Here is a 12101-nt window from a genome sequence, read left to right as displayed (position 1 = left end):
ACCGCACTCAGATTCAGGCCTAAAGACTTGAAGCAGTAAATTGATGCCTGCCGATATGTTTTCACAGCGCCCTCTTGTGTTGTGGAAGGGAACTGATCTCCCCATTCCCACATTCACACTGGAATCTCATCACCATACATCATAATAATTTTTAATATTTTTGTAATCAACTCTTCCTTGTTTAACAATAATACGTTTTAGGGACGCCATCTCAAATGCAAAACAATTTCTGAAATAGGAAAGTTGCACTTTAAGAGCACTCGTAGGCGTAACAAGGGGTGGAGCTTTCAGTATATAAAACAGTCCTCTTTCAGTTTACCCTGCTCGCAGGGGCTGAGGAAGGTTAAAGTTGATGTGTGTTCTTGTAACATGGTTCAGGACTTCCTCTTTGTTGTTTGTTGTTTTCTGACTGCCATGCTGTAAGTAAACCTGTAACTCTGTTTTGGAGTTTAACATTATGCGCTGGAGCTCATGTCACTACTCAGTAAAGAGAGCCTGTGACTAACTTGTAATAGAATACAATCTATCCAAAGTAAATTTATTTTGCTTAAAGCATATTATTTTTACAAATCTGCAGGAAAATGGTGGTGACTTAGTTAACAAAAATAAGTAAAACCTGTGAATATCTCTTATGACATAAACTTGTACTGTACATAAAGACATAGGAAATGTATACATAATGCACAGTAAACTTTTTCACATATATTTAAGTATATGGTAATACACTGTACAGAACTTTAAAATGTCATTTATGGCTTTGTACAATGTTAAATGTTAACTTATTCTGAAAATGTTAAAAATATAACAGCATACCTACACAAATCTACTGTACAGTATCAACAGCAAAGACAGAAATCTGGAGTTTGGAGAACTTAGTCAGTGGGAGCAATGCTGGCCTGTATACTATAAGCATTATCCAAGAAGAAATAATGGCCAGCACTGGAGTGTCTCTGCTGAGTGCAATGATGCATACATGTGTCTATATGTTTGAAGGAAATGTCTGCAAACAGTTTTATGAGTGACTTCTACAACAAGGAAAGTTGTTGAACAGGTCTAAATGTATCTTCACCTTTTCTGAAGGAATGGGATGAAAAGATCCAATCTCTAGGGAAAAGCCTATGAAATTCAGTATTAAAGTGCTAAGTTGATCCCACAGTGCCAACAGTAACACTAGTGGAATACTATCTAGGCTAGGAGATTTCTGCTTTTGCTTAGATTGTGCAGTAGTCTTCGACAGCAGGAGTTCAGAGGTCAGCAGGGGACATAGAGTTATTTCTTTGTAGCCAAGTAAGGATTGTTAATATTTCAGTTAAGTACAGTATATCATGTTTGCAAAGAGACCTACATTTATCATAAAGATGCAAGATTGAAGTTTGTGTTCCAGTTGAATTGGAAGGACCTTCAAACCTTTTGTGATTGTGAAGAAAGAAGAATTGGCAGTGTGGTTATATAGTAGAGATTTTAAAACCTGTGACACAAATGGCATTACACAATGGATTAAAAAAATAAAGCAAAACATTCACTTTGCTGCTACTGTACATGGTAAAGGAGGTTTGTAATATAGTTCAATGATGAAATATAGGTTATCTAAATAAAGGAAGCTAATGGTTATGCAGTATTTTAACTTCTGTGAAACTTGTATAAATCGTAGCACACCCAGCCCTCTACAAAGTGCAGGTTTCCTTCCACATGTGTTAGGAGGATATGATGTAAGGGAAAGCAGATGATGCAGTTAACGATTTTAATATCTAGTTGGGTCCTGTAAGTTTGTCATTGTGTTGTTTACAAGCAGTAATCGCAAACAGGTGAAAATCCTTAGAATGAATTGTATGTACTGTAAGATGCTGGGAAAAATGAATAAGCAAGTTGCATATTAAATAAAAAGTCATCAATCTGTTGCAAAACTGAATAATGCCACAGTGGTGCAGTGATGTTTGAGTGAGCAAAGTCTGCTATGTCTGAAGATGAGAGGTAGTGTTTGGCTTAATCAGAGTCAGGCCTTGGGGGTGTTGTTTTTCTTTTCAAATCCAGTAAATGAGTCAGTCATGCTGCTATTTGAGTGGGAAGATTATTTTCCATTTTAATGTGATCAAGTGTAAGGATGGACGTAGCAGAATACAGACATACAATGCTCACATTATTGTCTGGAGAACTGTGGGGTTCTGTTTAAAAATATTCTACAGTAGCTCCAATAGTTCAGGGGTGGGCAGAAGTGTTAAGTTTGCAGCAGAAGAAATAAGTAAAGCAGAGAAGTAAGCAACAAATTTGTTGGAAGAAAGGTAGCATATCCTATTTTAAGCGTGTTAAACTGTTCGTGGAAGTTAAATTAATTTCTTGAACTAAATAAGAACTGAAACCAATGGCACAAGAGTTTTTTTTCTTGAAGATAGAATGTCAAAAGCACTCACATGTTAGATGAGAAGGTTTATGTTGGCAATACAGTATGTGGAAAGAGTAGGAATTGGAGATATCCTCTTCTATTTGATACACTCCTCATACTTGTACTTTTGAAGCCATTTTGCCATTTTTTTTCAAAACCCAAGACATCATACAACAAATTAAAAAAAAAAAAGAAAGATTTGACTTTGGAAATAATTTTACCTGCCTCTGGGTGAAAGAGTAATGTCTTTACGTACCCCATAGGTGTAAAAGGGGCCTTCATAGAATAAGAAAACATGTCTCCCTCAGTTTCTGAAGTGTGTACATGACATGTTCAAAGATATCATAAGAACATAAGTTACAAGAATTTGTAACATCTGGCTCATTTGGCTCATCTAACCCATTTGGTATTTAGTAGTTAATAGATCTGGGGATCTCATAGGGCCATTTCATGAGGAAAGTATTCACAAAACCCTTTAAATATAATGCATTTGTAATTAATGTCCACTTGTATCTTCTAGTTCTTGTTTCACTTTTCATTCTGAAGAAGTCGGCTGGGTTGATTTTGTGATTTTGGGTTGTGTTTTGAAGAATTTTTCAAACCTGTACCAGGTCCCCTAAGTCACCCATCTCAAGAGTATGAATATTCCTAGTAGAACAGGGCAGACAGGCAAAGGGCTAAAACCCATTAGTGAAAAGAAATTCTTCTAAAGCTATTAAAATGTTTTCAAATGATTGGGTCCATTAAAAGGGAAATAATCCTGCACTTGGAAGAAGAAAAGAATGAAACGAAAATCTAATTGACTAAAGTCTAATTGGCTTAAATAAAATACAATCCTCCATGGGAATCCATGAAGTGATTGAGGCCATTGGAGCTGATAGTTCTATTCCCAACCATATCTTAAACATCGTCACAGGAATTGCCTCTTAAAGGTTTACAGGGCTGCTAGCTTATTTAAAGCCTTTAATGTAGGCGAATGTTAAAGTCCACAAAATTGTGCCCATACGACTGTATGATGTGGTCACTGAAGATGAATTGGACCAGTATGATTTCAGTGAGGTGCAAATGCTGTTTTTAAGCGTCAAGTGATGTAAATGTAACGTGATGAAATATAACCTGGGAATGAAAATGTTTTAACATGCAAGATTAATCAAAGCAGGGTTCAGAGTAATTCAGATGCCATGCTGGACAGTACATGTGCTTGATTAGTTGAAGGTGAGCTGCACTGACATGCTGAGTGGTTGTATTTTGATCATGATCATGGCGTTCAGGTGACAATTTAGATGGTACTGTACAGTATGAGGCAGCAGCTTGAAATGTTTTGTCTTGCGGTGTCTTATATTGCAGACTGGAGTTCTTTACTGGATGATTTGACTGAGGGAAGCTGCTATCTTCTGGTAGTATGGCACATACAGCAATACAGTACTGTATGCGTCATAAGATTCTTCATTCGGAGGAACGAGCTTTATGTAGAATTGCAAAGAAAACCCAGTGTCCAAAGTGTCAATAAACGATTTTGTTGAACATGGATTTTTCTGGCTGAATTTTCTACTCTTTCCATTTTTTCTAAACAGTTGCACAAATAAGAGCGAGGTTGGGGGATTAGGTAGGAAGTACTTGACTTTATAAACATGGCTTCGATAAAATGGAGCAGAGATGGGAATCACTGGATTGATTGAATGCATGATTATAATGTTCCAGAAGGTTCTGTGGGTACTGTCAGGAGCGTAGCAGTTTCTGAGAACCAAGGAAACTATATCTCCTTGGTTTGGAAAAAAGTGTAGCAGACACTTATAATAATAATAATAATAATTGCTTACACTATATAAGCGCTTATATAGCGCTTTTCTGGACACTCCACTCAAAGCGCTTTACAGGTAATGGGGACTCCCCTCCACCACCACCAATGTGCAGCATCCACCTGGATGATGCGACGGCAGCCATAGTGCGCCAGAACGCTCACCACACATCAGCTATCAGTGGGGAGGAGAGCAGAGTAATGTAGCCAATTCATAGAAGGGGATTATTAGGAGGCCATGATTGGTAAGGGCCAATTGGAAATTTGGCCAGGACACCGGGGTTACACCCCTACTCTTTTCGAGAAGCGCCCTGGGATTTTTAATGACCACAGAGAGTCAGGACCTCGGTTTTACGTCTCATCCGAAGGACGGCGCCTGTTAACAGTATAGTGTCCCCATCACTATACTGGGGCATTAGGACCCACATGGACCACAGGGTGAGCACCCCCTGCTGGCCCCACTAACACCTCTTCCAGCAGCAACCTTAGTTTTTCCCAGGAGGTCTCCCATCCAGGTACTGACCAGGCTCACACCTGCTTAGCTTCAGTGGGTTGCCAGTTGTGAGTTGCAGGGTGATATGGACTAAGGTTGCACTTAGTCCATAAATAAGGTTGCACTTATGATACTTTGCTTTGGAATCTTCCATCCTCTCAAAACCTTTGGGTTTTTGGAAAAATGGGGTGTCAGGATTTTCTCCCTTGTCTCTCATTTTCTAGAATTCACCCATATTCAATAAAGTGTGTGATTTTCTTCTGTATTTTTGCTCTCCTCTCTGGTGCATCATCACTAAATAGTGTTTAAGCTACTGTACATGAGCTGAATGGTCTCCTCACATTAGTAACCTTATAATCAAGTCCCGGCTTTAGGTGCTGCAACATTGGGTTCAGGCGAGAAAGTCTGACTTTCAAAACATTTGATAAAAGACTGAATTATAATCCAGTAAAAATCACAAGCTTCTTTCCAGACCAGACAGCACTTCAAAGTAGCAGTTACAAAACCTCTTCACATGGGAAAGATATGTTCACATTTTTTTTCTGTTTTAGGTCTCTCTGTAAATACAACAAGTTGTTTCCTGTAATAATAAAACAGTATACAAATGTTTGATGTAATGTGTTGATTTTGGCTTCCTACAAATACTGTTCATGCTTTTACTTTAGTTTCAGGAAATTGTCTCAAGCTTGCAGCATGACACTATCTAACCTATTACTGAGAGTGACTGCAGGTCTTCCAAATGCTTAAGGCAAACATTTTTGAGTCAAATCAGTACAAATGTGGTCCCAAAATAAGGTTCAGATGATGACACTAGAAACTGTTTAGAAAACAAAATGCTAAGAATTCTTACTGAACAACGCAGCATTAGTGATGAAAGGATGCAGAGTTCAGTGAAGGTCTGAGATGAGTTTTAATTCGTGATGAAAAAGGTCATTTCTTGAGAACACAGTGAGAAACACACACAAGGTGCATCCCCCACAGTGTCCAAAGTTCCAGCAGTGTTACAGGGAGTTATATAGGTCACCGTATGTTATTACCATGAATGGGTGTTTGAGCGAGCATAACCAATGTATTGGAATCATAGACAAATACTTCCACTTATTGCACGGTGTCTATTCCTGATAATGTTTTTCCCATCTTTCAGTTATTTCTGAGATGTCACCTACCTCTACAGTTATTTTTGACGTCACATATAGCAGGTGTCTATTTAAAATGCACTCAAACTAGGTCAGGACTAATGATCCCAAGCTAGAGTCAGATTACGTGACAACAGTACGTGTTGTCAGCAAAAACATTTGTAGCATTATGTTCTATACAGTAAGTCAGAGATCATAGGCATAATTCAGTAGCTAATCAAGGGTTAAGATCAGAAGTAAAACTGTTCTTGGTAACCACAACACTTCAAGTTCAGGCAAATATACAAAATTAAGTAAGTACTAATGACTATAATATGGTATGAGTCCTGAAGACATAGAAACAGACTTTGTTGTATATACAGTACATGTACATACAGGTATAGTTCTTAGTTTACTATTGTTCTTGTGCTCCTTGCCTGTATTTGTTCTCCTCCCTTGTCTGTGTGCAAGTGACAGTTTGGGTGTTTGTGGTTACAGTCTTGTACCTGCAGGAGCAGCAGCAGCCCTGGGATTAACAGAGCATAGGAGAAGAAGGACTCAGCGATCTGATGGGCTTAAGTGAGTGGGGGCCTGTCCTACAGCAGAGAAAATCTTTCTCACTCAAAGCTATTGCCTTGTTTGGGGAGATAAACAGGGGCAGGCATACAGTACTCCATTTTTGCAGACTTCAGGTTCTGTAGAACTACAGTGTTAGCTCTTTCTCTCAAACCTGTTTTGTGGTCTTTCCTTGCATAGAATACAAGCGGCACAAACTCTGCTTATTTAAATCAGGCTCTTATTTTCAAATGTTTCCATATGCTCCAGTATGTCTTGGAGGCTGTATAACAATAGGTAGGAATGGAAGTTAAGTCTGAGTATACAGTAATTTCAAGGACTCACGAAATACTGTACTACATTGATCAGTTCAACACATTGCCAATTTAAAGGCCTCTAAAATTGTTAGTGCACAACCCAGAAAACTCTTTGCTATACTTTGCACCAGTCAAGAATAATCATATTAAAAAGGTCATTGTATAAAAGTAAATATAACTTCTTAACCTGACACACCAGGCCTCAATTCAAAATTCTATTTACTGTAGTTTGCAGAATTTGTGGCTTTGCTAATTACTGTACTTCCACAAAAAATGTCTTACAAAAATTGTCCTGGGGCCTCAGATGAAAATGCATTTTGCATTAAGTAAGCATTTCAGTTTTTCAGAGTCAACACAATAAAATTAATAAATTCTGATTTGATGCACGATCAATACCTGCTTGTCAGATGTACAGTACAAGTCTTCAGGAAAATGGAGTTACAACAGGTACAAAACATTCCTAAGAAAAGAAAAATTACACTTAGAAATGTCGCTGCTACAAACACTTCTCAAGAAAAAGAATAGAAACTGGAACAGTACAACATTGTATGTTGTGTTTTGTTTGCTCACTTTGATTTTAAAATTGGAATCTAGAATCAAATTAGAAACTTCAACAGAATGACATTTCAGATCCTTATACAATAGGTAGTGCTTGAACAGTACAGTATGTTTAAAAGATAAATGGATTCCTCACTTGGCTTTAGCTGGGAGTTTATCCTTCCTAGACATACGGTCAAATGCTGATCTGTGATGCGATGGAAATAAGCAAGCTGAATCTTATAAACAGATTTTGACTCTGAGCAGGTGCAGAAAAGAAGTCCATCTCTTCATTAACTGCAAAAACCACAGCTACAGAATGGACAGAATTATTTTCAGGCCAGGGATTGGATCATATTTCAAAAAGATTGTCAGAAGAGACTCAGTGCCATGTACTATATAGCAAGCATTATCCAATGAAACAGAGGGCAAGGTTATTTGAAAATGGAGAAGTGAATTAAAAAATTCCTTCAGGCCAACTTATACACCGTGGAAATATTTCAAAATATGTTGTGTTTAATCAATTTACAGACAAAGCAGCTTTTCAATATTTCTCAAACAAAGCTCAAGATTAATATGCTTATGCCTCACCTCTCTGAAATGGAACACTGTGTGGTCTTCATGTTGTGTGGCACAACATCTGCTGGTTGTAGCTTGTTTGCTGGTTGTTCTTTAGCCAAGGGACTTCAGAAAGCCCATTACCGATTAGGCACAAGAATCTGGACTGATTGAATAAAAATATACAAAATATACACAAATGCAGATGGCAAATCCATACAGTACAGTATGTGAGTAACACAGCATGTGAGTAAATGCCTCATCTGTATCTACCTGAATTACGAATTTGTATCAGATTCTGTAGCATAGTGTTGGTAATAGAGGAATTTCAAGATAGGGTTTTTGGTAACTGCCCTGTTAAGGTAATTTATTACAATCCCTCCACTGGTCGTACACAGATTTTACTTCTGTAAATGCAAAATAGTAGATAATTTTAAAGGTGTTGCAGGTGTTGAAAAGTTGTACATGCAAAATTGTAGATCACAGAGAAGCCATACAGTATATGACAGGTGTCATAATTGTTCTATAGGAAAATAGTTTTTTTTTATATACAGCACACACAGGATTAATATTTTTGTTTTTTTTCAACCTATATAAATACTCTCTACAACAGGACTTGCTGCCATGGAAAAGACATCTTCTTAATATATTTGAAGTATTAGTAGCAGGAAAACAAACTACAGGATCCCTCCTACAGAAAGCAAAGCAACATGTTAATTTATGTCTTTTATTTATAAAAAAAGGAAGTAATCATTACAGTCCCTCTTTAATAAAGAATATTTACAGTTGCATCCAGCCAGACCAAAATAGTTCTGAATCCATCAAGCTTCCAATATTGTGCTTAGATACATCAGCGAAGAAAATCTCATATAAAAATACTATACAGAGAATACATCTTTAATATTACACATTTAAAAATACACATTAATATTAATGCATACATATCATTCAAAATGCATAGGGATGGAAACAAAGAGGCAAATTTAAAGCCTTAAAACGCTTGAGTAAAAACCAGAAGCATGACTCCAGGCTTCCTTAGAATATTGCATATAAAACATTTAGCAATACCTTTCGGTGTCAAATATTATGGCACATTAATATACTTACATACAACAGATCAGGTACTGAACACTTAAAAAATACCAAAGGTTCTAGGTAAAAACAATACTTCATCTCTAGTGAATTAAAAATACGCAGTCAACTTATCACTCAGCTCGGCTTTGTGTCAGAGCCTATAATTTAAATGAAACAGAAATGCATCCTTACAAATAGAAACTGATCTGGGCCGTTTTTAAAGGATCTGATTTTGTTGCGGATTTGAGCAATTACGTAAGAGCTTAAAAAGATTCCAGAGGCAGAAAAAGAGCATTCTGACAGAACACTGAGAGAAAGCTCTTAGCAAGTTTACATCTGAACGAAACAGATTGTGTTCTGTTCAGCATTCTCAAAAATCTGAGGGAACAAAAGCAGCTTTCTATTTTATGGTAAAAAGATCTTTCTTGTGCGTTTCAGCAAGGACACAAAGAGACCCGAGGGCAGGCAGATCATACTTACTAATCCACCGATAATTCTATTTAGTTATTTGGCAGCATGAATGGAAGTAAATGAAATACAGTGTCAAAAATAGAAAATAGTGTGGTCAAGTATGTCCAGACTACACAAAAAGGCCTATAACACAATTAAAGTGAAAAGAAACCAATTGGAAATACATTAAAAACATCCACAGTTTTCCTCCTACTGGTAACAAATTACTAATACTAAGGTGGCTTTTTTTAGAACTGCTTTTTCCTGGATAGTTCGATGTCTAAGTTTTTTTTCTGTTATGGCACTGTGTAAAAGGTCAGTCTGTTATTACAAGCTACAAAGTTCGTGAGGGTAAAAATTCTGCCTTTTGGTCAGGATTCCACTCTTGAAATATCCATCAATTGGCTTAAGAAAAACAGTTTTTTTCTAGAACATGGGGCAAAGTGAAAAAAATCAATGGACTGCAGCTATAAAAACAGCTTGCAAATGAATTGCTTCCTTGACAAATACTGTAAATAACAATAGCTCTATGGGATTTTAAAAATGGAATAGAAAGTTAATGGATAATAGACTGCTGGGGTCACTTTCACCAGTGCAATCATCTGTCAATAAAGGCCCCCCTCTTAAAAACTCTGCCAGTAAACAAACAAAAGAAGAATTACTCCAAAACTGTTTGTTTAGCCTTATCTTATTTGTATAGGTCACATAGTCATAAGGCTTTAAACTCTAGTTACCTTTAATCCTGACACATGGTAAAAACTGCAGACTGACAAATTACACAAACATCAAAAGCACAACAAATAAGAAAAGGAATGGCATTTTATATGTACAGTACATAATACATTGAAAAAGTTACAAAATTGCAGCACCATATGTGGTAAAAAGCACGCATGCTACATACAATGAAAGTAGCAGATGGTTCCTGTAAGAAAGAAAACAAAAGTACTGGAAGAGAACTAACATTTTGTTGCATGTGCAAAGTCCATTTATAAGAGTCCACTGATTGTGAACAAGAATGTGAAAACAAAACTGTGTGCTAAAACTGTGCTCAGAGAAGTCATTTTTCAAAGCAGTTTTGCTTACCTCAGTTTGCTTCCTGAAGTGGTTATGTACTGTATATTAAAAATAAAACATAAAACAACATATGGAAAACTGTACCACCATCTACAGGCGAAGCTTAAGAATTCAACGATTAATGCAATGGAAAAGTAGAGATATTGGTGAAGTGGCCCCATGTTCATTGTTTAACACAGGAGAGCAGTGATCATTTCTCTTCATAAAACGTGAAGGAAAAAATGGATGAGGTCATAAATCAATCAAACCATCTTCTGTAATACCAAATGAAAAGGGGAAGAACCAGGACAGAGACTATACTCCTGTGACATCAAAGGTGTATGATCAGTCTCGTACTGAAGATTGGTGGTACAGAATAAATTAAAAGAAGCCAAGGGAAAGAGTGGGGAATAGCGAACACTACAGTGCACAAAATGAGGAGTTTCAGTCATGAAACACCAACACAAAATACAACTACAAAGAACTACAAAGAGCTGTGCAGTACTGATTGAAGTAGTGATATAATGGGTAACGGTAATCAGGGGAGAGTGGCATTCTAAATGTTAATATGAATAAAGGGAACAGGAAAGTGGAAAGATCTGGAAACCTAAGGAAAAATATGTTTTTGTCCTCAGTTTCTAACATTTATTTATTCTGTGAAGTGAAATTCCTGCTTTGCTTGATGTGCAATAGAATCAATGACAAAACACCAAAGAGCATATCCAAAGATGCCCTAAGGGGAATAAAGTTAAAGGAAAATCATTGAAACCTCAACCAAAACATCTCCTGACCTCAACCAAAACAGAACTTTTAAGGGAAAGAAAACTTTTGAGTCAGGCAGTACCTGTTGTTTTTAACTTTTGGCTCCAAATTTATTAAAGGCAGGTTCTCTCTTGCATGTTTGGTGCTCGCTTGCTCTTTATGCTGTGTGCTTTTGTTGGCTGCAGTGCAGCGCTTCTTGCCAAAGTAATTTGGGAGAATAATAGGATTCCAGGATCAAGACTCTTTTTTGAAGTGTGAGACTACACAGTAGAAAGTTACGTGCTGAGGGAAAAACAACAAACAAACAAAGAAACGCAAAAAGGAACCTTTCTCTGCCAGCAGCAGGGAAGTCCAGTAGGAAGTGAAGTGCTTTTCCTGAACTCTTTTCAGAGGTCCATTGTGCTGGTCTTGTTTTCCCTGTTCCCGGAGTGCTTGCCCTGTAGTTCCCCAGAATCTTCTTCCCCCTGCATGTGTGTGGACTGAGCCAAAGGGTTTCGGCTGATCACCAGCTCGAGTTTGTCACCCGCCTCCGTGATCAGAGGCACGGCCAGGCAACAGTCGAAGTCCCTTGTGCGGACATGGTTCACCTTTGGGGACCAAAATCACAGCGCAGTGTTAATTTTCTAAGTCGCCTAAGGACTTATTTTCAGCTATGGTCCGTTGTGTCACTCTTTAACAGGACGGACGCTATCTAATGCTTTTTTCTATAGCACTTCTGAAATCTCAAATCTCACCATTCAGATGAGAAGGAAAATGTCCAAGGAAGTCTGACATACAGTACTTTTACACTGAAAGTCACAAGGACAGCCACAAAGGCCATGTTGCTCAGAAAACCAATAATACCCAATACCTCTGGTTTTAGTCTATTCCAATAGGAAATCAGAACAGACTAAAACCAGAGATCTCTGGACTCACTGTTCCAACCTGTACTCATAACAGAAGCCTTGGTTATTGGATGAGGCACAAAAGCCCAGTTTTATATTTTGTAAGCATTCCTGTGGATTTTTAA

At 37.5% G+C, this 12101-nt stretch overlaps 1 protein-coding gene across 6 annotated transcripts in view; it reads right to left on the bottom strand.

Moving 5' to 3' along the window:
- Positions 1-8466: 8466 nt before the first annotated feature.
- grip2b (glutamate receptor interacting protein 2b) overlaps positions 8467-12101 on the bottom strand; it is a 298078-nt gene continuing 294443 nt past the window's right edge. For all 6 annotated transcript variants that reach the window (XM_088636696.1, XM_088636698.1, XM_088636699.1 and 3 more), the window contains one exon: positions 8467-11679. In XM_088636696.1, coding sequence (XP_088492822.1) covers positions 11479-11679 — 201 coding nt within the window. In that variant the 3' untranslated portion in view covers positions 8467-11478. The remainder of the gene's footprint in view (positions 11680-12101) is intronic.

This window comes from Lepisosteus platostomus, chromosome 6, assembly GCF_059453375.1.
Source record: "Lepisosteus platostomus isolate fLepPlt1 chromosome 6, fLepPlt1.hap1, whole genome shotgun sequence".
In the NCBI taxonomy this organism is placed as follows: domain Eukaryota; kingdom Metazoa; phylum Chordata; class Actinopteri; order Semionotiformes; family Lepisosteidae; genus Lepisosteus; species Lepisosteus platostomus.
This window is presented reverse-complemented; position numbering and strand designations above follow the sequence as displayed.